General features: G+C 43.1%; 2 protein-coding genes across 2 annotated transcripts in view; both read left to right on the top strand.

Annotated features, from left to right (window-relative positions):
- Positions 1-25,463, top strand: part of CDK14 (cyclin dependent kinase 14) — a 472,565-nt gene that overhangs the window by 339,242 nt on the left and 107,860 nt on the right. The window lies entirely within an intron of this gene.
- On the top strand, positions 9,426-11,722 carry FZD1 (frizzled class receptor 1). The gene has a single exon (XM_021551647.3). The coding sequence runs from the start codon at positions 9,426-9,428 to the stop codon at positions 11,181-11,183; it is 1,758 nt and encodes a 585-aa protein (XP_021407322.1). The 3' UTR covers positions 11,184-11,722.

The following is a 25,463-nucleotide window of genomic DNA, read 5'->3' as shown; positions in this document are numbered from 1 at the left end:
TAAATATTTAGTAAGTGGTGATAAAATTACAAGGGCAGATCTTCATTCAAGAAGAAGAAGTCAGTCTTTTATTTACAAAACTCAAATGAGAGACTACACACTAGTTATTCTCGGATACATCATCCAGCCCTGGCAATCTGATTCTAAAGGGCTGATTACCAGAAAGCACAGGTACAAGTACTTCTTACATATAAGGTGTCTGAAAAATGCTGAGATCAGGGATAATCAAAGTCCTTGGTCTAATTCTGAAACCACTTTACCACATACTCTTTTTTTGACCTTGGAAACACATTTGATTTCTCTGCATTTAAGTTCTTGCATTTAGAAAATGGGGATTAAGAACATAGATGCAAAGCTGCTCTAAGTTTATTGATATTTGCAGCTTTCAGAGCTTTAATGGGTAGTACCATACAAAGACAAGAAGTTCTTTTGGTTTTACATAAGTGATTCGTTTTTCAGCTGGCTGCACTGTTGTACTGCAAATCTTCAGTGAGTGAAAACTTGCCATTTTGAAGAAACAACTGATTTAACTAAATGGTTTTTCAAAGGCACAGTATAGAAAAGTTGGTGCAACCCCATCAGAGATAAATTTATTTCAGGCTGAGTGCCTCATATTGATTAAGCTTATGTCAGCAAAGAATCAACTTGCTAATGCCATGAAAGGCACTTTTAAACTGAAATAAGAGTGTCTACACAAGGGATTAGTTTAATATTGGCATTCTTTTTCCCCAAATAAGACAAGTCTTTAAGTCCCATATCCCTAGTGCTATGCATGGTGAATTAAAAAAAAAAAAAAAAAAAGGTAATAGAAATGGCATAGCAGACATGGCAAAAACCAATTAGTTCCTGTCCTTGGTACTCAGTACTCAGTGCTATACTGGCTCACAATTAGGTTTGCTGTGATTTGAAGCATCTTTAAGCCTGCTGCTATTGAACACAATATGTGGGAACATGGTTCTGTCATATTTTTATCCCAGAGATGTGAGTTCAAGGCTGTGTTTTCATGGCAGCCTAATTTCTATGGCAGGCCAGCTGCCACTTTGAAGTCACAAATACATTACTTGTGAGAAGGAAGGAAAAGTGCCCCCCAAACCAGTTTGGTGGATGCTTTTGCTTGTTATGGCAATGGTGTGGACAAAGTTTAGGATGAGGTGCTCCTAACCCATTCTCTAAAAGGAGGACCCAGTCTTCCAACCCAAATTGCAATCACAAATTTACTTGTTAAGAATGTAAGTGTAAGCACAACGAAGACTTTTAAGTAAATACTTAATACAGCCTACATTTTTAAAAAGTCATGATGTATTCAAAGAAGAAGCTCTACAACTGTAAAAAATATAGAAATAGAAACCACAATGGCTTTTCAGAAATACTAACTAATTGTTATCCTAATAGCTAGACTGTATCTGTGTATCTATAATACAAGGCAGAGGAACAGCCAATGTTCAAAAGAATCACCATCAGCAAAGTACTTCCTGAGATTTAAGAATGATTTCAACATTAATTGATATCAACAAGTAAGAACCAGAAGCTAGATATCCTGTCTGTTCCCTTTCCATCCCTTCCTAACACTTTCTATTCAGTGTTTATATTTTATGCATATCCTTCCTCATGAATTAAAGAGTTCCGAAAAGTGAAGAATAACCATGAAGTCTCCCTCACTTTCCAGGTAGAATATGTAAGGATGGGCATGACTGAACCTTGTTTGCAATGATGTGACTACCACTGAGAGTCAAAGTGGAAAAGGAGAAAAAATTCTGAAAACACAGAAAAAAATCTGAAAATACATAAGCATGCCAGAATCTTCTGGATGTTAGAGATTCAGTCAGCCAAATGTTGCAGTAGCTGTGTCTCCTGGATATAGGCTCATTCCCACTGAGGTTCAAGGCTGAGGTTTTACTGCATTGGGATACAGCTGTAGTGGGCTGCAGCTGCTGAGACCAGCCATCCCTGACATGACTGGATCAGGCTAGTATGACACTTTAAGATGAGGAAGCAAACTTTTATAGGCTCTGTATTCAGCATGTGGGCAGTTGAGGGGAACAGAAGACTGGGACACTGAGGTGACATGGCTTATCCTCATGGTCTTCAGTGCTGAGAATCCTCAGATATGTTTCTTAATGCCAGCAATACCATATGAAAGTATACAGAATTACAATAATCATCCCTGGAGATGGCAAATGTGTGAATTTCCATAGATAAGTCCAAATTCAGTAAAAATTATGCAATCTTATTACTCACCCATAAAAACAGAGACATCACAAGATCAAAAAGCAAAGACTCCAGATGCACCCACTGTCATGGGATAGGTTAATGTTCTGGTAGGGATACTGAGGAAGGAGAGACTTGAACAATTTGCAGTTGGGCTAAACATTGTGGTTGCATATTTGATCACTAAAGAATGACAACCTTTGACAATAGGAAATTAAATTCCATCATCCTGAAGGTAATATTTCCTACTGTGAACTTTGAGATTTTTATGAAGTGCTCCTTTTACTCCTCCTTGAAGAGTCTGGGATTGGGCTAAGGCTGTTTTTTCTGGGGCCCACATGGCATATCAGAGTGCTGAAGTGTTGAGCAGTTGCTGTGAAGCCTGGGTCAAAAAGTAGGGGAAATGCTAACTAGAAAAGTCAGCTGCAGAATTGGAGGAAGGTCTAGAACACTACTCCTGTCCATCCTTAAGATAATTCCTTTCATACAAACAGCCTAAATTAAAAAAAAAAAAAAAAAAAAATTCAAAATACAGCTAAACCGTCCTGTATGATGAAGAATGTATTTAGGGGAGAAGTGGCTACAAGCAAATCCTTGCTGGTCTTCTGCCTCTGTTTACACTGGTTAAATATTTAAATCTATCTTTACAAATAAAAGCAAAAGCCCAAAAATTTCTTCTAAAGGGAAAGGAAAGATTATCCTTCAGTATGTACCAAGCTGCGTTCCACTGAAAAAGGCAGATACAGGCTGAGAATTACTCCTGCTCTGATCTCATCCTGCTCACTCTCTAAATAGCATTCATGGAAAATACACACACAGCTAAAAGACATAGAAAAACAACTTTCCTTCACTCTATCTCCCCACCTCACACACACACACCTTTTCAATTTGTGTATCTTGAAAGAGTAATGCAGCAAATATGATCTGAATCTCATTTACATCAGTGGAAAGGGAGAGTCATTTCTTTAAAAGGAATGTACTTGAAGCACAGCAAGAGCAGCGTGAGGCCAGAAGTAAGAACTCATCACATAATTTCTCCTTGCATCAGAGCCCTGTGAAGCCCTACTCCTTTCCCTTGTATCTGTGAAATCAGCAGGTCTACTCCTGGGAGTAAGGATTGCCATCTTAGGCCCTTAAATCAGCTTCTCTGTGTCTGAAGAACAAGAGAGAGTCTGTGTTTTCAGGCACTGTATGTAACTGTAGAAGAACTTGCTCAAGAAAGGGAAATAAAGAGAGAGGGTAAAAATGTTCTCATTCTCTGAACAAAATGAGCTGTGATCTGCAATTGCCCTTTTAAGAGTTGTGACTTTTTCTTGTTCTCCGGAAAACTTCTGGCAGCAGCAGCCGGGCTGCAGCCCCTGCGCCTCTCACCCCAGCGCAGAACATGTCAAGGAAGGCAGGCAACATACGGCTTTAATTTGCAAGGGATCATCTACATTTCTTCTGAACAGAAAAGAAAACCAAATCAAATCTCCACATACTCCATCTATCTTGAATAAACAGCATTAAGGAAAAAATGCTGTGGGTATCGGGAGGAAGAGATTCTTTGTAGTCTGCTTTGACTGTGCATACCGCTTTCCCTCATGCCTCTTTAAAACATAAAATCCTTGTAATGGGGGCCTGACTTACACCAGTGCTGGCCAAAAATTGTTCTTTATTCCTAGCCCATGCTACCTGGTAGAACATTCATGTTACAATAGGTATCACTCAGCAGGAATAAATTCTATTTCTCTTCTTCCACATCCCCCAAATACAAATAAAAGTACAATTTTTAACCTAAACTGACAATTGCAAATTAATATCGACAATTAATAAACAGGCATATAGAGAGGCAAGTGGGATGAATTTGAGGGTAAGCTAAGCTGGGCCACCCAATGGTCAGAGAATTACTTGGTATCTTGTCAAATGCTTATAAATAACAACTGCCTCTGCACTGAGATGACTTTCTGAGTATTTGGCTGTACAGCCTTGAGACCTTTGCTGCAGAAAGTATTCTGGCTGCTGACTGAACAATCCCTAAGGTTTGTGTTCAGCTCCTACTGATTTTCTTTGCCAATCACTGCATATGTGTTATTTTTGTCAGCACAGGCATACTTCCAAGAGTCTTCTAGATGTTCCAAGAAATGTTGAAGGCAGGTTTTTAAATTGTAAGTATTTCGCTCTTCTGGCAAGACTAGGTCTGTAAGGCCCTATGCCCATGGTCCTGAGGCAGATGGCTGTGTCACTGGCATGTTGCAAACTGAGAACTATCTTACCATGCAACTGTTAAAGCTGCTTGGGAGACTTGTCCAGGTACCTTCTCTCCAGAATTTTAGTATGTAGACCTCCGTGTCAAATTCTAGGGTCAAACATCTTACTTTGAAGAGCATCTATTATCTGGGTTAAGGATTTTATGATCCAAAATATATGGTAGTTTTAATATGGCAATGTAAGGGTGTGCCTTATTTCATCTTACAGTTTGGTATGTATGATGCTGTAATCATCTCTCCTTCATTTCACTGCATTTAGAATCTTTGTACTGATTCTCCTTCATTTTACTGCTTTTACAATCCTTGTACTGATTTTTCAGCAAATGTCCCAGTCTGTGCCTTGTGAGGACTTGATGTGATGTGTACTGCCAGTACTCAGAGCTGAAATGAGACCCACCTGAGATGTGAATCTGTACTGTCTCATTTGGAAACTCCCAAGAAACTTCATTCATTTATTATACATATTGTTGCCCATCACAGATTACATATTTTAATCCCTCTATCTACCCAAGTCCCAAAAATCCTCTCTTTCCATACAGAACTAATTGCTATGCACACAAAAAATATTAACTGTTCTTATCAGCCAAGATTCATGCTCAACAAAATGAGACAAAAATCAACTTTTAACTTATCCCACTGAATTATGATTATCTTACTTTTAACCCTTTATTTGCCATCTAAATAATGAAACCTTGAATCAACTAAAAACCTAATTATTTAAGCATAAATTTTGCTTTAATTTGGTGGACAGACATAATTTAGGTTATCATCTCAGTTTAAATTTTATTCATTTGGGTGCTCTCTAACCTTCCTACATACACATTTGTGCTTACATTTGGATTCGCTGTATGTAACATAGGTGTGTGAGATAAAGCTGAATAATTTACTCTAGGGAAACAAGTTTTCCTTAAGTGTTGTGGAATGGAAGCATTCACTCTATCCTATTTCTGCCAGTCACATAGAAGAAAACAAGAAAATTCTGTGATGACTTTTTGCTTTGTTTCTTTACAAAATTAAAGATTTTCACAACTACTTTTTTTTTTCAGACAATCCCCCATCTCCCATAACAAGTAAAGCAAGCATAAACCAGCACTCTAAGGATAGTATTGGTACATAAAGAATGTAAGAGGCCAAATCTCATACTCTGCCTACCAACCAGAGTCCTAAGTTCTCCTAATGGCTACTATACCTAGTTACATCTCCATATTGTTTTGAAGCAAAAGCTGAAATTCCTGTTTATTATTATTTACTGCCCAAATTTTTGTTTCTTTTAGAATGGAAGATTGTCTTTCATTGGCAAGGAAGACTGCCTGTGCTTTAAGAAATACACTGTGAAATTTGTAAGAACATGATTACTGTCATGTTAATCCAAGCAAAGGTGCATCCAGTCCAGTCTCCTCTCTCCAACTGTCACCTGTGATGGACACATAAGGAATCATTAAAAGAACAAGGGAGACACACAAAAATAATTGTGTATGATGTGTAGTACTGGTCTTGCATAAAGTAGTATATTTTGTTAGACCAAGATATATATGTGGAAAAGTAAGACAGACTTTTGGTCACACTTTTCTGTGGTTAGAATTACCTTTCATTTAAGAGCAATTGCTTACAATTTCCTAAGATACTTATTAAGCTAGCTCTGAAAGAAAGAAGATAGTAGCTTTAGAATAGACAGGACATTGATGATTTTAATGATGGGGAAAAATAGCATTTATTAGCTAAGCAAAAAGAAGAGACAATTACCTTACAGTCTGTCGATTTGGAGATGGGTAAGTGGGAGGGGGTAGTGTTGTAAGTTGAAGGAAATTAAAATGTACTATCAGACCAGCATCTCTACTGAGTCCAATGTTTTGGGCAGAGTTAGGAAACTTAGCTGCCATGTGCACTTCTGTGAGACAAGTTTTGTAATTTCCTTAAGGATCAGGTCTGAAAGGCGTGGGAGAATATCTGTTTTGTGAGAAAGACTCCCTCACAAAGAGCACAGTGGTTTCTTTGGTCTGTGGAGATGGCCTCCTGGAGTTCATGCTGAAGCTGGTGGTCGTTTTCAGCAGTAAAACTACAAGGAATGCAGATGTGCACTGGATGAAGTACAGCCCTGGAACATCAAATGTAAGACCAGGGTATGCTGGTATGATTTGATAGCAGGGGGTGTTCATTGCTGTAGTAGTGGATGGGCATCAAAATCACATTGCATTTCTTTCTCAGGCAGGGTTTAAACTCATCTAGTGTTGTGGGCCACAAAGGATTATGCTTTAATGATGAGTTTTGTGGTTTGGGGTGTTTGAAATGTAGGACAAGTGCTTCTGGGAAGATTCTTTCCATACAGGATTTTCTTGTTAGTGAAAAATCACTAAACAGTTAAAATGAGCAAGTCCTAGAAACTTTTCTGAACTTACCAGTTCACAACACTTGTTCTTCTCCCCACAATACCACTTCCATCCCATTTCCACTTTTTCTTTCTGAGCTGATCTTACTGATGCATCTGAGCTTGAAGTAGTTTTTTTCAAGCTGCATTTAGCTTTTATCTAACTACTGCATTTAGATAGTTACTGCTTCAGAACCCAAAGACAAAATTAGCTTGTTAATCCAAAAATGTGTACAGATTTCCTTCTGTACTAGTTGGTGTGAAAAAATCTGTTACGTGAATGTACAAACCTTATCTGTAATACACTGGCCTTTCTCCTAGAACAATCTTCTAGGTTGAGATGGTGTTTTTTGGTTTGAGAAATGTTTCCTTAATACTTCAAATGCAGACTCCAGTAGGTAGAATTTTAATCAACTGATGATGCACTTGGGCATCTTAATCACCTCTCCTGGACTGTGTGATGTGTCCCCAGGTCTAAAGAGGACAGGCAAAAAGCCAAGGAGGCTTCCCAAGACTAGTGAGAAATTAACACTCATTTTCTATGAGAAAGAGTATGGACAATACTTATTCTGATCTAAAGATTCAGTGTTCAGTCTTTTTAGGAAAAACAGAGAAATAATACTGCTATTTAGGGCTGAATATGAATAGGTTTTGTGCTAGAAATAAGTTAATAATTTTAATTGATGTAGATATGAAGAAAAATCTGATGCTTCAAACTATAAATACAATATTTAAGGAATCAAACTGTTCAGCAGAAGATGGAAAAAGGTATTTGTGCATATCATTTTTGAACTATTGTCCTCTGAGAAGAGAGTTCTTGACAGAACTCAATGAACCTCAGTAAACGAGGACATCAGCAATTGACGTTTTTAAGGATGTGCAATTTCTAAATATGATCCTGCTCCTGCAGTCGTTACACAGCATAGATTTTGCTGTTAATTAGTTTGAATGTGGGACAGTACTGCTGGGAGAAAGAAAGTGGCCTAAATAGCATGGTCCAAATTTTATCCGTAGCTATCCAAGAAATACGGATGTCTTTTATTAACCCTTGCCACCTTTGAGAGAAATAAATGCTGAAGCTGTCTTACTACTAATGGATTTTTGGAGCTCAATTAACATGTAAGGCGGAAAGGGTGGGAGCATGCTGCAGAGAAGGAAGACAGCTGGTAGGAGAAGTTCCATGCCTGATTCAGCTACAAATGACAAAATCAACCTTCGGACAAATATGAGAACATTTGCACACACGACAGAGAGCCTTAATTACTGAATGTCTGGAGAACAGGGCAGAATTCTTCTCTCCAGAAGCACACTTTATTATTCTTATTCAGTTCCAATGAGTACAGTAAATCCCCTATTCAGCCTTCATCGTTTTCCTGGACTATGCATTTCGGGAGAGCCAACAGGACCTCCATTCTGTTTGTGCAATGGAGCTTCAGGCATGCAAAAATGGCCACTGCTGGCGGTCACTGTATGGCCATTCACCCCCTCCCCAGAATATTGCAAGAACTTTCAAAAAAACCTGACGGGAGGTAGTGCAAGTTACACAGCATTCGACTTGAGTCACACTGGAATAGTTGCCCATCAAGCAGAGGGAGGAAGGGAAATAGGAAAGCCCTGTTGGGATTATTTTCGTATGTCGGGGCTGCTTCTGTGGACACGATGGGAGGAAAGCACAGATAACACACTGGCAATAGCTCGGTATCGAGTTACTTAGCGTCTCTGGGGAGAGCCGAGTTTTAGCCACTCCAACATCATCACGGCGTATGCGACGTGCGACACCGCCGTCTGTGCCTTCACGGCTCCTGCCCGCACCTCAAGTGACCGCAGCGCGTCTCCCACCCCTCAGACCTGCAGAAACAGCCCCGCGGCGCACTGCCCCCCGCAGCAGCGCCGCGCATCCCTCCTCCAGTCCCGCCCTTTGCTCTGCCAAACACCGATTCCCCCGCCCGGGATTAGCCCGGCCGCTCGCACGGCGGGGGGGCACCGAGGGCGACGGGCTCCGGCCCAGTCCGGGTGCGCCGCTCAGCAGCTTCCAACAATCGTCATCACCGGGGAATCCAAAAACAGCCCCGGGACAGCCGGGACCGGCGCGCTGCCGACCGGCACGGCGCGGCCCCGTCCCGCCATCACCCCCCGCCGGGGCCCCTTCCCCAGCGCCGCCCCCGCCGCTTTGTGCGCGGCGCGGGGCAGCCCCGCGCCCGCCTGCGCCCGCCCCCGGGTGAGGCGTTGGGAGACGGTCCCTTACGCAGGAAAGTTCGGCGTCGGTTTCAAGGCTCCTCCCTCCGGTGAAGCAGACTGCGGGGCGCCTGGAAACCGGTCGGAGGGAGCGCGGCGCGGCGAGGCGAGGGGCGCGGGCTCGAGGGGCCGGCACAAATGGTCAGGCGGCGGCGGAGGCGGCGGCGGCGGCCGTAGTCGGAGGCGCGGGGACGCTGCCGCCGGAGCGGGCAGAGCTGCGCGCTGCGCTCCGCGGCCGCGTGAGTGGCGGCCGGGGCTGCCCCGTCCCTGCCCGCCGCTCCCTTCATGAGTCGCAAGTTCGGGTCGGGAGGAGCAGCGGCGGCGGCGGGGCGGCGGGAGCCCGGCAGGGCAGGCGGCACCGACTGAGCATGGCCGAGCGGCGCGGGCCGGCGGCGAGCGGCGGCGGGGAAGTTGGCAGCGGCCGGTGCCCGCGGCTGCCGCTGCTGCTGGTGCTGCTGTGGGCGGCGGCGCTCCCGGCCGGGGGGCAGCTGCCGGCGTCGCAGTACAACGGCGAGCGGGGCATCTCCATCCCTGACCACGGCTACTGCCAGCCCATCTCCATCCCTCTCTGCACTGACATCGCCTACAACCAGACCATCATGCCCAACCTGCTGGGCCACACCAACCAGGAGGACGCGGGGCTGGAGGTGCACCAGTTCTACCCGCTGGTGAAGGTGCAGTGCTCGGCCGAGCTCAAGTTCTTCCTGTGCTCCATGTACGCGCCGGTGTGCACCGTGCTGGAGCAGGCCCTGCCGCCCTGCCGCTCCCTCTGCGAGCGGGCCCGCCAGGGCTGCGAGGCCCTCATGAACAAGTTCGGCTTCCAGTGGCCCGACACGCTGCGCTGCGAAAAGTTCCCGGTGCACGGGGCCGGCGAGCTGTGCGTGGGGCAGAACGCCTCCGAGCGCGGCACCCCCACGCCCGCCCTGCGCCCCGAGAGCTGGACCAGCAACCCGCACCGCGGGGGCGCCGGCGGCGGCGCCGGGGGCGCGGGGCCCGGCGAGCCCCGCGGGCGCTTCACCTGCCCGCGGGCGCTGAAGGTGCCCTCCTACCTGAACTACCGCTTCCTGGGAGAGAAGGACTGCGGGGCGCCCTGCGAGCCCGGCCGCCTCTACGGGCTCATGTACTTCGGGCCCGAGGAGCTGCGCTTCTCCCGCACCTGGATCGGCATCTGGTCCGTGCTGTGCTGTGCCTCCACCCTTTTCACCGTCCTCACCTACTTGGTGGACATGAAGCGATTCAGCTACCCCGAGCGGCCCATCATCTTCCTCTCAGGCTGCTACACGGCGGTGGCCGTGGCCTACATCGCCGGTTTCCTCCTGGAGGAGCGGGTGGTCTGCAACGAGCGCTTTGCCGAGGACGGTTCCCGCACCGTGGCGCAGGGCACGAAGCGGGAGGGCTGCACCATCCTCTTCATGATGCTCTACTTCTTTGGCATGGCCAGCTCCATCTGGTGGGTCATCCTCTCCCTTACCTGGTTCCTTGCCGCTGGCATGAAGTGGGGCCATGAGGCCATTGAGGCCAACTCCCAGTACTTTCATCTGGCTGCCTGGGCTGTGCCGGCCATCAAGACCATCACCATCCTTGCCCTGGGACAAGTGGATGGCGACGTCCTCAGCGGCGTCTGCTTTGTGGGCATCAACAACGTGGATGCCCTGAGGGGCTTTGTGCTGGCCCCCTTGTTCGTCTACCTGTTCATCGGCACCTCTTTCCTGCTGGCTGGCTTCGTGTCCCTCTTCAGGATCCGGACCATCATGAAGCATGACGGCACCAAGACAGAAAAGCTAGAGAAGCTCATGGTGAGGATAGGCATCTTCAGCGTCCTCTACACGGTGCCTGCCACTATCGTCATTGCCTGCTATTTTTACGAGCAAGCTTTTAGGGAACAGTGGGAGAGGAGCTGGGTCACGCAGAGCTGTAAGAGTTATGCCATTCCCTGCCCCAACAACCACAGCGGCCACCACCCGCCCATGAGCCCCGACTTCACTGTCTTCATGATCAAGTATCTCATGACCTTAATCGTGGGCATCACTTCGGGCTTCTGGATCTGGTCTGGGAAAACCCTGAACTCCTGGAGGAAGTTTTACACCAGGCTCACCAACAGCAAGCAGGGCGAGACCACGGTCTGAGACCCCTGCTTGCCAGACTAGGGAGATGCGGGCAGGCAGAGGACTGAGGCTTTGCCTCGGGAAGCAGCTTCTTATCCAGCCTAGGCAAACTTTTGGGACTGCGAGTGGCTTCCACAGGCGGCGGGGAACGGAGGACGAGCCGGGGTGACCCCAGTGCCTGGGATCTCCAGGCTGTGCCCTCCCCGTGCTGCTCGGGCTGTCACCTGTAGGAGCTGAACGCACTGTCAAGTTGGGGGAGAGGGATGTAAATAGCCTCTGTAAGATTTTGTAAGTATATTTGTATTTAAATTACAAAAAATCTCACTTTTTCTTTAATTATTTAGGACACTTATAACCCGTTTGCGGATTTTACTTCCTCGCTTGTCCCGCCGCTTTTTTTTTTTTTTTTTTAATTTAAAGTAAAAAAAGGCCTTTTGGATTTTTATTTCGTAGGGCAGGATGGGAAAAACTGTAAGATAATCGAAAACAACCCCCGTTCTTTTCCCCCCGCACAGCTTTTGTAATGGCTTTGCTTGGAATTTCAGCTGCATGAGCAGGAGGGCCCGGAGCGGGGCTGCGGCCGGGAGCGCCTCCTGACCCGGTTTGGGTCCCGGTCCCGGTCCCGGTGCCGGTCCCGGCTCCGGCCCGCCCGCGGTAGCTGAGGTGGGGATGGGGAGGAGCGTCGCTTCCCGCTGCGGTCCCGCCTGGGGAGCGCCGGTCCCGTACGGCGAGGACGGGGAGTGCCCGAGCGCGGCGCAGGGACGGCGCTGCGCCGAGCCCCGGCCCCGCCGGGCCTCTCCGGGGGCACGAGCAGCCCGCCGCGCCCCGCTCCGTGCGCCCAGAGCCCTCGCGGGGCCCGCGGCTGCGGCGGCCGCCGTCCGCCCGGGCCGGGGCTGCCGGGGCCGGCCGTGCCGCGCACGGCTCGGGAGCAGTCGGCCCGGTTCGGTGTGCGAGTTGGGGTCCGCGCCGCCTGCACCTGTAGCACCTCCGAGGGCCAGGAGGTGGATGGAGAGAGAGATGCACCGAAATTCCCTCCTGCTGGGGTTTTTTCCTAAGCCCACTTCACAGTGCGGGGGCGCCCCGCGGGTGCTCCCACCGCCGCCTGCCCCGGTGCCTCCCGCCGGGCTGCTGCCGGCTGGGGTCAGCAGGATCAGGAAATACGGGCTCCGTGAAAAGAGCTTCATCGGAATAAAACGCAGCATTCAGTTCGGGGCTTTTGTTTGTTTCCTCCCTGCCCCCTAGTTATATTCATACTCCAGCTCTTCATATGGGAAACATTGGAGCCATTGCCATTCCTCTGAATTTTAATTCATTGATATTTAAATCATTACACATTATGAGGGTGTGATGATTTTTGCCAGTAGTAAAAACAATGGAAAGGAAAACAGTAAAGCAGAATGCTTGAGCACTCTGGTGGGATGTGAGACCTGAAAGCCTCTGCTGTCTTTTTTCCCCTCTTTTTTCGGTACAGAAATAACATTGCATACTGCAAGGATAAAATACCATGTGTGCAGTATATCTGCTACATTGTATGTTCCTGGGTGTGTGGGATTGTGCTTCTAATACATTAAAAAAGTTAAAGACGAAATTGTAACTTTCAACAGATGCATTTGAATATGTAGACCTCTGTATGAAAAACAGCAGAATGCTTCTCTCCTGATTGTATTGTTTTAAACTTTTTTTAATATTACAAATGCCTGTATTTAGGTTCATAAACATTATCTATGGCTACCATACCCTGAAATGCAAGATTATTTTAATTTGGTATGCATTTATTTCTGTTCATTATCACAAGATCATCTATATTTATAGAGGAATAGAAATTTATATATATTAAATGCCATATTTTTAATTTCTCTGAAATAAATTGAGGTTTTGTACAAAAGTAGCTTGTTCCTTTACATATTCCTCTAACTTATACTATGTGAAAGCAGTGTATATACTACAAGATGTGTGGGATTCCTTTTTGCTTTTCTTATGTTGAGTTCACAGTAACAAGCTGGAATTCAGTGTAGGAATTCATTGTGCATTTTGGTTTTTATCTCTGGGCCGGTCTAGATTAATCCTTCAAAAGAAGTAATGTAAACTGTTCAAGATCTCTGACAGGATATGGTCAGTGGTGTGAAATCCAAGAAGAGATCTGCTATATGGCAGGAGAAGAAAGAAGCTTACCAGTTCTTTTTGGTGGGTTTGGTGGGGGTTTGTGTTTTTTTTTTTGTTTTTTTTTTTTTTTCTTTGTTTTGTTTTGTTTTGTTTTTCAGAAAAGGGTTCTCTCAACTTAGCCTTTCTTCTCATTTTCTTTCTTATTAAAAGTTAAAAAAAAACCTCAGTGCTTAAAATGACACTCAAATTATGTTGCAATATTGTCAGAATGTTTTAGTGAGTAAAATAGTTTTATTTCCTGAATTTTGACTGTTTGGTTAATCCAGAGTTAAATGTTCATGGAAGCATTTCAGCTTTATGGAAAATACACACATTCTTTAACCTTTCAAGGCAATACACTTTTTTCTTTTTTCTGTAATTCGTTGTTTGAACTTCCATTCAGTAAGTGTGGGTTTATTAGGAAAGACTGGTTTATTCTCAAACTTGATTTTTGATTTTTAGTGTTATAAGCTAGTAAAGCATTTCATTCTGTAGATCTGGAGGCAGATACGAATTATTTTTCCCTTGTTTACTTTATTCAAATGGTGATGCATAAACAGCCATAGAGAAGTAAGGGAAGATTAACAGAATTTCTCTAAGGTGAGACAAGGGGGCAGAGTTTTCTCATTATTTTAAAATTTGTTCTACACAAGCACAGTTCCTGCTTTCTCAGATATTTGAACATTTTTCTCAATTTTTTTTCCTCCTGTTGGGGGGGTATTTTAACATTTAAAATTGTGCTGGTCAGCACTCTGCTAATGACCTGAAGTAGAAGCCATTCACTTTCATTGCAATGCAATTCTTTTTGTCAGTGTGTAATTACAGTTCAGCCCTTTTGGCTAATCTGTTTTCTTGCAACAATGTATGTGATATATTTATGGGTGGGAGAACACATTTAGTTATAACAGAGATGTTGAATTTATGGTAAAGGTGGTAAAGACCAATTTTTAAACATACTTCTCAGAAATTAATAATGGAACTTTTTCTACAAGAAGTAAAATGTCAGTATTTATAGTTCATGATTTGCAGCAGATACGGATCCCCTTCAGTTCTCTGGATTTTTTTTTTTTTTCAGAACTAAGGCTCCATGTTCCATGTTGGTTATTTTAATAAATATACTAGAGAGTGCAATATGCTCATAAATCTGTTGAAAGAGCACCCCCTGCTTTTTTGTTTGCTATTTGGTTTGCTATAAAAATTTTGTTGCAGTTTCTGTGACCCTTCACAGGGCAGTAATTTGCAAAGGTCACAGTCATCACTCAATGCTGTGGTGCTGTCTGTGTGGCTCATCCACCTTTTTCTATTTGATTTCTCAACACATAATGGCATTAATAATATACAAAGATCTTCTGTATGGGTCATCAGTAATGATTTACTGTTAAAAAGAAATCTGTCCATTGCTCCAGGGGGTTTAGATGGGGATTTTTACAAAATAGTCCGGGTGATTGATGTGCCATGGTTACCAGAGAAAGTATCAATATACAGTAAGTAGAAAGTACCAGTATGTGAAGAAGCTGTTTTTCCCACTTCTCTTGTCCCTGACAAAGTCAATATAAGAACAAACCGGGTATAACAAAATTTTTGGGACTGAAGTTCTTGCTTAGACATTACATATTCATCAGCTTTGTTTTCTCTCACGGGATGTATTTATACCCTGAAATGAAGGGACACTCAAAATCACCATTCCCCTGCAGAGGGGCTGTAGCCTGAAGAGCTGGGGATGTTGATTTACTGTTCATCCTTCAGTAACAGTAATGCTCTTTAATGTAGTGGCAAATTTGTGGTATTACAATGAAATTATATGCTGTTTCCATAACAGATCCCATTGGAAGGAGTAGGATTTCTGGTTTGTTCATACAGTAATGCCCAAAATTTCTAGTATATGCACATATTTGTGTGTATTTTTGTTGTGTTTGGTTTTGGTTTTTTTTCAGTAGAGGGGCAAGACAAGACTGAAATCTAGTGGCGCTCAAATCGGCCCTCTGGATGATGCCCACCCTTCTGCTGCCATCCCTTTGTACTTTTAAAAAAAAATGTTACTCAAAGGGTTGGTAACTAGGTATGAGAAGAGACTGCTGTTTATTTACATGATGAGTAATTTTCAAAATAGGCTATGGGCTAGTATCTCATCAGTCTTTTGCCAATCCCAGTCATGAGAGACAACTTCCAGATTGACACTGTAGTCCTTTTTGAATGCACCCTGAAACTGGCCAGTGAAAGTAATCCTGAGTTTGGCATGACACACTTCAAAATTATTGAGAGTACTCAAGAAATTTACATTTGTGTGACATCATCTTCCGCTCCAGTGGCCTCCATGGCCTCAAAAGAGCTTCAGCTAGCAAAACTCAAGACAGAGGAAGAGGTGCTAAGTCAAGCGTTTAAACGCTTACTATAAAAATAAGGAAACTGAGGCACACCTCTGTTTTTATCATGAATTAACCCTCTAGTGTTCAGGCACTGGAATTGCATTTTATTTGATAGGTGTTTCCAATGACAGCACTACATGACTGGCAATACTGTGCAGAATCTGAATATCAGCCTCACTGTCCCATTTAATTCTTCTAGATTTTATTGGTTGCTGTTTGCATTGCTGGACCCAGAGCATCATTGTTCTGCATGTTGGGCAAACTTGGAGTCAATGGATCATATGGATTCTGAATTCAAATATTGATTCAAAAATGCAAGTCAATAATGTGCTTAGACCCCTTAGAAGAGCAAGTCGTTCTCGCGTCCATAGCTGTGAGAGTTTTCATATTTGTAAATCTCTTGCCTCTGTTGTTCAGTTGAGCTGTAACTCTTAGGCAATGAGTCACACTCATTTAGAGAAAGAGAACTTAGGTTTTCTTGCCTTGGACTGACCCCTTTGCTGTTTCTGTGTTTACAGCATAAAAGAAAAATGCTTTGTTCTGAAGCTGCTGATCAATTTTGAAATAGTACTTTAATAAGAGTAGTAATTTAAAAATTGATTACTAGGTTTAGGAGGCAAGACTTGTCTTACAGCTGAGGCCTTGGTTTCCACAGTTTAATGTTTAGAAGTCTACAAGCATTTTAAGATGTGAAATAGCTTCTTAAGGACTAACTAAGCATACCAGGATTAGGTCCTGGACACATTGCAAGCATTAGGAGCCCATATTCATTCACGAATGGTGTTAAACACCATTACCACCCATCGATGGTGTTAAAGCAGACTAGATAAGCCCTGTAAGAAAAAAGGAAGGCATAATTGCATTTACATGCCAACTTAAATTCATTCTGCACCTTTTGTCATTTGAGGTCACTAAATGGAGAAGCAAATGTAATTTCTGTCATATGGGAGAGATTTCAGTGAATTAGCAAAATAGACCTTAATAAAGAATATGTAATTGAAAGCGTAACATCTTCAAAATAAAAGCAATACCACTTTGATAGTTCGGTTGTAGACAATGCTTTAAAAATATATAAATACTTTAAAATATGCTGAATTTGTAGGCCATGACAACTGTGTTTCATATCCCAACCTGTGTTTATTCTAAGCTTCTACTGTAACCACATCAGAGAGTCTTCCAGGCATGAGGTCTTGCCCTTGTTTGCATTCAAATCAGCAGCATTAAGTTGCTTATCTTGAGGCTGAGTAAATAAACTCTAGTTTTCCACTCAGACAACACTTAATGAAGACCCAGACCCATATTCAGCTGCTGACCTCTTATGCAGTGAGGCCCCCAGAGGCCTTGTCTTCTCACTGTATCCTAAGGCTTTGTTGCAGTGTGTGAAACGTGTTTGGCATGATTGAACTTCACTAAGGTGAAAACTTCACAATAACCATTAAATTGATGTAAACATGTTGCATTGGGAGGTTTCTGTCAGCCATCATATAAAATATTTTTGATGGGTTGTCTTAGAAATAACTTCAGAAGTGCTGAAGTAATTTTGCAATTAGCTGTCATTTGGATGGTTGCATTATTAGTGGTCTGCAGCATTTAATAAGGTGTTATTCTAGGCTAACATAGAATGTTACCCTATGTCAAAAGTGCAGCACATTCGGTGGAATTTGTCCTCCTTATGGTATCACCAGCATCCTTTTGGGTGAAAGAGAAGGTTTTTGGGTGTTTTTTTTTGTTTTGTTTTGTTTTGTTTTGTTTTTTGTTTTTGTCTAGCTCTATTATATCTTAGCTAATATTAATTACTTGCTGCAACACAAAATTAGAAATATTTATGGGGTAGTTCAATGACAAAGACCACAAGAAAAATGAAAATGTCCTCTATCCCTCAGGGGGGATGTCTTGATGCTGTTTTGTTGCATACTTGTTTGTATAACTGTTTTACATCCTGTGACTCAGTGTTAGTCTCACTTGCTGTGTTTACCTGAGACTGAAAGTATGGCTCAATGATGCTCTGTCATGTTGTCTCGTTCAGGTTAAATGCTATTGCTTTGTTACTGGTAACTATGTTTGTGCTCCACTATCACTACAGAACACTACAGAAGGGCAGGACTGCCAGCCACGGGGCTGTGCAGTCTCTTTGAGCAACACAAGAAAATGCCAGCGCCCACCTGGCACCTTGCCCACCTCTGGTTCCATGCCTGTAGTTCCACTGGGCACTGGTCTGTCACTCTCACTCAGAGGTAGTGTTGGCTTTTTCCTGCAAACTCCACCGATATCCTACTGGCAGCAGCACTGCTGAGCCTGTGCTGAATTGGCTCATTTTCCTGGCTGCCCAAGCCATGTGCTGGCTCTTTTGTTTCCCCTCCACCTACCTAGGGTGGAGACTATCCTGGCAGCTCTTAATCCCTGCATTTGATGGAGGAATTTATGGGCAATATATCCCATTACAGCATCCCCATCCTGCTGTTGTACTGCTCTCCTGCATGTTACTCTCAGGTAACTCCTCTGGAAGTTTCCTTGCTCCAACCATTGTCAGAATATAACTTGGTCGGATCTGCATTTATTGTTGAGAACTGACTGTGCAGTGTGCATCACGTTCATCACAAAATCATTGCTGTCCAAACAGAGAAGTTACTCTCAAGGTGTTTGACAGTTTATTCATGACATTTCACTTTTAAATACAAGCATAAATACTGTCCCAAAGCTCAAGAGCTGATCTTGAGTTAATACTGAGAATACAGAGTGGGCAGGTAAGTATTTTCCAGTTGTTCAAATTAAAATATTACTGCCCATTGTGGTAAATTCACTCCATGTGAAATTGAGAAGGAAAGGCTGCAACACACCTTTATGATTGCCTTCAGGAAAATGGTGTTTCATTTACAGCATACTCATCTACAACTACATCTAAAGAGGAAATAATAAAAGGCTGACACACCTCAAGGTGGGTTTCTCAAAATACTACTATGAATTAAAAAATTGCAGGAAAACCAGCTCATCAAAAAATCAGATTTTGCAATTACTCTTGTTAACTTCTCTTATTTTTTCTAAAATGGTGAAAGCTTTGCTTTTATTTTATGTGAATGGGGAGGGTAATTAGTCTCTTCTTAGCATGAAGTTATCTCTTAAAAGACTGCAAGTAGTTTATTTATTTACTTCTTAATTAAAAAAATAGCTATTCTAATTCTGAGGGAAGTAAAAGAAAATTTTGCAACCGGCTTAAAGGTTTAGCATTTTGTAGGATTAGGCACTTTACTGTTAAGAAAATTAATAGAAGCAAGTGGTACTCAGTTATAAGAAAATGGATTCTAATCAATTCCAGTAAAGAGTTGCAACTATGATGATTTAACTTGGTGTCTGAGCACCACCTCTATCGAAGCAGTGACCCTTGAAGGGGGAATAACATGCTCTGACTCCATGTTGCAGAAGGCTGAATAAATTGTTTTTATTAAACTAAATTGTATTACATTAATACTATACTGTACTAGAACTATATCATATTAAAAATATACTAAAAAAAACCCCATGACTGTCTGGAGACAGTCACAACACACCTTTGACCCAATTGGCCAATCAATCCAAACAACCATCACTGATGCCCAGTTAACAAATCACTCTTTGGTAAACAATCTCCATAACACATTCCACATGTGCCAAACAACAGGAGCAGCAAATAGAGATAAGAATTGTTTTCTTCTTTCTCTGAGCTTTCTCACTGCATCTAACAGCTTCCCAGGAAAAGTCCTTGGAGAGAGAATCATGTCTCTCTCTGTTTAGAGAATGTGAATCCCACACACCTTCACTTCCTGACACAAAGATTTGTAGTTCTGTAGTGGTGAAGCACTCAGCCCATGTGTGACAGAAATGGGGAGTGCTGTGCTGAGTGCTACTAAGCCTGGGGTCCTTGGTGTTTTGGGGCTGCTCTCCCCAGGTGTGAGGACATGGGGGAGAGAGATGGAAATCTGGGCCTACCCAGGCAGCTCTGTGGTGTGCAGGCAAGGAAAAGTCAAGAGAGGCAGGAGGAGGGACTGCAAAAGAGAGAGGCATTAGGAGATAATTGTCTGCATAGGCCAGGTTTGAGAGCTGGGAGCTTGTAGCAGTGCAGGATTTGCACCTCTCTTGCCAAAGGTAGCTGAAGAGCACCCTAATTCAGATGTGGGAAGGGAATGGCTTTCCAGAGCGTGCAGAAACCATGGGCAGGTCCTCCAGCACATGCCCCAGAGTCACAGAAGGTGGAGGCAGGGAAACAGCTTGTCTGGGTGTTTCAGGATCCAAACAAGACAAACCTTCTTTCCTGCATCATAGAAGAGGGGACAAGCAGGGTGGGCTGCAAACCTGGGGCTGAGGCAATGGTGGGATGGGGAGCAGGGCAAGGTGAGGAGCCCAGCCAGAGCCAGCTTTCTCTAGACGGCAACCATAAGGCTTCCACAGGTTTTCCTGGATCCTGCTTTACACTCCAAGATTAAAAATCTCCCTGCAGGGAAAAATGGAAAGGAAATTGGTAGGCTTTGCTATGTTTCCAGCTGACTATTTCCATAGAAGTGGGTAGCTGGGCCTAGTGTTTCTTAAGCTGTCTGTACAGTAAGAGTAAAATCCCAGCTCTGCTGAAGGCAGCGGGCAGTTGTGAGCCTCCCATTGGCCTTCTGAGGGCTGTAATTTCATCTTGGCTTCAAGATGCATTAAAAAGTGCATGGAGATCTTGAGAACAGAAAAAGGGAAAGTCAAAAATAAAGATTTTTTTCATCCAAAAGTTGTTTACAGTGCTTATTTAGTTTCATCAGAATTCAAAATGTTTTCAGTATTTTTCTGACCCTATTTATTATAACCTATTTATAACCTATTTATTAAGGTTATATAGCTACAATCCAGGGACAGACTTTATCTAAGCATCTGAGTACTTCAGTACCTCAGTCCTCTGTTTTGTAAAAAAGATTAGTTTCTCAAAAATGATCAGTTACCAAATACTTGTTTTGATTTTAGGGTCCTTAAAAAAAAAAAGGTAATAATCTCTATTTGAGATGGGGTTACTTTTACTTCTGTGTATGCTGACAATCTGAATGTTTAGCAAGTATTTCTACTATCATTTGGTTTTAAAATTCTTTGTAAAAGTCACATGTTATATTTTCTCAGAAGTGTTGTTTTCTTGCAGCAGTTCTGGAAATAGCTTTTCTGTCGCAGCCGCAAGTGGATGTGTACAATTTGTGAAGGCAGCCTGGAGAGCAGGCACAGGCAAACTGCAAAACAACTTAACTTGTGGAATTAACACTTCACGTTGACACCCATTAAAAATATTCAGAGATTGACTCAGCCTGCCCATGTTGCACAAATAACATGCTTGGCTCTGAATGATTTAAGATCTTATCTGCTCTCAGCACAAGTTCACTGCGGAGGGCCTGATCCTGTTCTCATTAACCTACAAAGGAGTTTTGCTGCACACTTCAAAGAGAATTACATGAGCAGCATTTGCAGTGAAGCACACATGGTTCCTGTATGTTTTCCCTTTTTTCCTTCTCTTTTTAAAAAATTATTTTCAAAACTACAACAAAAGAAAACAAAACAAAAAGTAGGCTAGGAAGCAGTCAAAATGAAGCTGCTATCTGTTGAGCGGTGTTGTTGCTTGAGAGCTCTGCTTGTTTGGAATTCTTAAGTGCAAATTTAGAGTAGAAACCAGAAATAGCTGAGCAGGGTTTGGTTATATTTGCAGCTGAGTACCCTCCATTCCCATCACCTCTGAAATGGGAGCCTTGCGTGGCCCATGGTATTTCTTTGCAACTTGCATAAGTGTTTGGCAAGACGTGGAGCAGAGCCGATGTGTGCAGCCACTGATAATGTATCCATGTACCCAGCAGTGCCTGGGGGGTCACTGCACACAGCTCCTCCAAGCCCACGTTCCTTCTTTGTTTTCCCTGTGCACAGCTTTCGAAAAGGAGGAGACACATATGGAGGAGGGATGGGATAGAGCAACCACTGGGGATTTTGTTTGGTTTTCTGTTTCTTCCATGCTGTCATATTAAATGAGAGAATGAGTTCACCCATATTTTGGCCTTATGGTTTTATTGCTTTGTAGAAAAAAAGCCTTGTGACTCTACAAAGATGCTGGATCCTTTGGCAGAGGGAGCAGCAAGCATGTTGCTCAGCAATTCAACACACTTCAGGTGTTTTAAAAACCCTCTTTGTGGTAGAAGGGCATGGCACTCCAAAGACATCACCCACCGTGGTGGACAGCAGTGGTGCAGAAGAACCATCCCTCCTGTGGACACTTTGTCTCTACTGTCCCCTTTCCTCCATCTCCAGGCCACAACCACAGCATCTGCCTCAGTTCAGATGCTGATCTCTGCTGCCCCTGTTTGCCCGTGAAAAATTAAACAAGATCATCTGCTGCTACCTGAAACCCAGTGGCAATGAGATGGTGACAAACTCAGGTAATTACTCCCATTGTTTCCCAAATTCAAACCTTTAGACTTCAAAGGAGATTGATTTCTCAAAAGTGATGCATTCCCATTTCCTATTCTCTGAAGCTTGCTTACCTAGTTTCAAAGCTATGAAGTCATGCTCTGTGGGGGATGCTCTGTGCTGTCCTGAGGGAGCAAACATGAATGAGCTTGCTTCTTTGAGGGATTTTTTCCCCCTGCCCTACTGTTGCCCTGTTTGATTCTCAGGCAGCCTTGCCAACTCCTCCCCATGCCAGAAGATGGTTTCCTTACCCCCATGCTGAAAACACCCTCTTCCCTTCTAGCTGTGGGCAGGCATCTCTCAAAACTGTTTCCTTCTCACTTTGGCAAGTCTTCCAACAGAGGAATAAAGGCAAATGACGTGGGGACATGAAGCTCTGTTCTTTTCTCCACCACAGCTATCTCAGTTACTGGAAATTTTGCTGTTCTCCAATGGGTCCTGATGAGTGTCACCATCTCAGCCTGTATCACTCTCCACAATTATTTATTGAAATGCAGTGGGAATCTGTCTGCAGTTCAGCCTTAGCATGCCAAGCGGACTGAAGTTTTGGGTCCACATGTCTGCTCTAAGGCCAGCAGAGTGGAATAGGACTCAAATTTTCTGTATCTCCCTTGTATATCCTGATAAATAGGTTATTCTGTGGATGCATCTACTCTTTTTTTCACAAAGAAAATGCTGAGCATCTGAGGTTTCTCATAATGCAAGATGGGAAGAAATCTAAAATGGAAAAGTTTCGGAGGACAGGTAGGTGACCTGTTTTCCAAGCCTTACTAGCTGACCTCTTTTAGGTTCTTAAAAAAACCTTTTTGTAAGACTGTTTGGATGGTTTTGCTCTGAGTTCCTCTGGTGAGCATCATCAGGGATGTTCATGGGGAGGCTCAGAGAGCCCCCTAACTACTGGTGTGAAGGCTGGGGGCAGCAGCCTGGCTGTCAGACCACAGTGTGCAGTGGTTAGTTGGAAATGCTGCAGGGGTGAGCAGAAATGAGCCCTGCCCTGCTGCTTCTCTGCCCTGTTAGATTGAAAAGGATGTAAGGAAGGACAGCACACAAATGTGACAATAACTAGTTAAAAAAGCCTTGGTGTTCTTCTGTGGTGTTCCTAATGGAAAAGAATGATTTAGATAATCACAAAAACATGTCCTCCTGTGGCAAAAAGCAATCCCTGCTACCTCTGAGTCTCTTTAGAAGATGACATGCCCTTGGAAAATGCTTCAATAGCCACCAAAATGCCCAATGCATGTTAACGATCTAACCAATAAGTTATAGGTTCCCTTTTTTTTTTTTTGATTCATTGAAGAACATTGACAAAACTGCAAACATATGTTTCTGCTGCTAAAGCTTAGCCTTATCACAGTTTGAAAATGTGGAAAATCAATTACATGCTTTGAATTGCTCTCTTTATTGCTATAAAAGAATTTCTTCATTCTTTCAGGATAGTGTACACTTGGTAACATCTACTGCTAACAGGCTGTTAGGACTTTCTGCTAAATTAATACACTACAAGTAAACTAAACAGAAGGCCAGTGGAATGCTAAACATCCACTTTCTCCTCTGTTGTGGCTGTGCTGCAGCTTGGGAACCCTCAGCCTTGTTGCTACAACATCTGGACAACATTTGGGGCTGTCTCTCAAGTGCATGGGTGTGCACTGCCGGTGAATTTTAACTTTCAACATCTCTCTGCCTCTAATCTATATTTAATGTTTCATGACTAGTAGTCAAAGAAACTTCAGCTAAATATCAGGTTGGAATGAAAATGATCCTTGGGAAAACACGAATTTTCAGCATTCGCCAGCAAAGTATCTGTGACAGAGACATTCCCTGGAGATTTGTAGCCCATTCTCTCACAGTAATAATAATTAAGACTCATGATTACTGTGCCCACATAATCAAAGATCGCTCCATAAAATGTACTCCCTAAAGGGACGAATTCCCTGCTTCCAACTGAATGTCAGTCAGAGGGATCAGCACCCCCAGGGATCTGGAGTCTTTGCTTGCCCTTTTCATTACTGTGTTGTTAGCATTGTGTTACTTCATATTCTTCTCAATGCAAATGAGTAGGTAATCATGTGTAAATCGTGCCCTCCAGAAGGCACATGTAGTGAGTTTTTTTTCCCCAAATCTACCACAGGGATTTCTCACATGGAACATAATTACATCTCTGCCATATGGGCTCATTTATATTCTATTACAGGTTAAGCTAATACGACTCAGAAATATGTTAAAAATACCTCAAAGTATTTTGAGCACTGTCAAAACACTTGTCATTTCTTTCTTGCCTCTTTGATTGTGAATGACTTTATATTTATTTAGAGATCCACAGTGCCAAGTAACTTCAGAAAAACAATATCAAGCCAGTCTGTGTTGCCCAGTGTCCAAAAAATACTTTAAATTCTCTCATTAAATCCTTCTTCAGTAATGGCAAATAGGTGGGTGAACAATGAGACAGAAAAGCCTCTAAGACATTTTTACCTGCAGCAACACCTCAGTGGGTTTTCAATTTCCCAGGAGGAAAGAAATGTCCATTTCAGTCATGTAGTTTTATCATCATTTGGTTGGATCAGGTGTTTGGTGTAATTACACTGTCCTGACAAACCTATATGTGCACTATTGCCATTATAAAACTACAAACCTCTCTGCCCACAGAGGCAGGGCTACTGTGGAAATAATTGTTGCCTAAAAAAAGTTATGGTAAAATAAGAATAGGTTATCTTTAAAACTGGAACCTGAAGGTTATATGATATAACTGAAGGTTATATGATTTTTTTTTTTTCAGATATGAGGTACTAGATATGAATATGTTTTTTCCAATTTCAGTGGAAATGTTTCATGTCACTATTCAATTTTATTTGACAAGATTTTTTAATCATTATTACTTCACTGATGTTTAAAACTAATACCACTAACCTCTCTGGATAAAGTCTGAGTCTACTGCAATCAATCTTAATTTTATTCTTTTCACTCATACATTCAGTATTTTGACCTTTGGAATTTGATCAGGTTTCCTTTATTCCACTAGCTAAGGAAGCATGTAGAAAGTAATACGCAGATACAAAGATTAGGGCAGAGGATGGGAGAGGACCTCATTAGACTTGCACATGATACTTCAGATGATATTTTGCAAAAGCAGTGACTTGACTTTTGTTCCAAAGAGATGCTTGTAAGAAATTGGACCAATGTTGAAAACAGCAGCTCTGTGTATCCTATGACCAGGAGATAAAATTCAGTCCTGCTTTATAAAGTCCTTTGAGGTTTTCAGTGATGGAAAATTTTATGTAGCTATAAAATCCATTATATAACTATGAAATAAAGTTTGGTAGCTTTCTAGAACTGAATAATATATTTCAGAGTG

This window comes from Lonchura striata, chromosome 1 (genome assembly GCF_046129695.1).
Source record: "Lonchura striata isolate bLonStr1 chromosome 1, bLonStr1.mat, whole genome shotgun sequence".
In the NCBI taxonomy this organism is placed as follows: Eukaryota; Metazoa; Chordata; class Aves; order Passeriformes; family Estrildidae; genus Lonchura; species Lonchura striata.
The sequence above is the reverse complement of the archived record's forward strand: the minus strand, read 5'-3'. Positions and strand labels throughout refer to the sequence as shown.

What these genes read in the sequence shown, in the direction of transcription:
- FZD1 (XM_021551647.3), top strand. Translation starts at nt 9,426, where the DNA reads ATGGCCGAGCGGCGCGGGCCGGCGGCGAGCGGCGGCGGGGAAGTTGGC.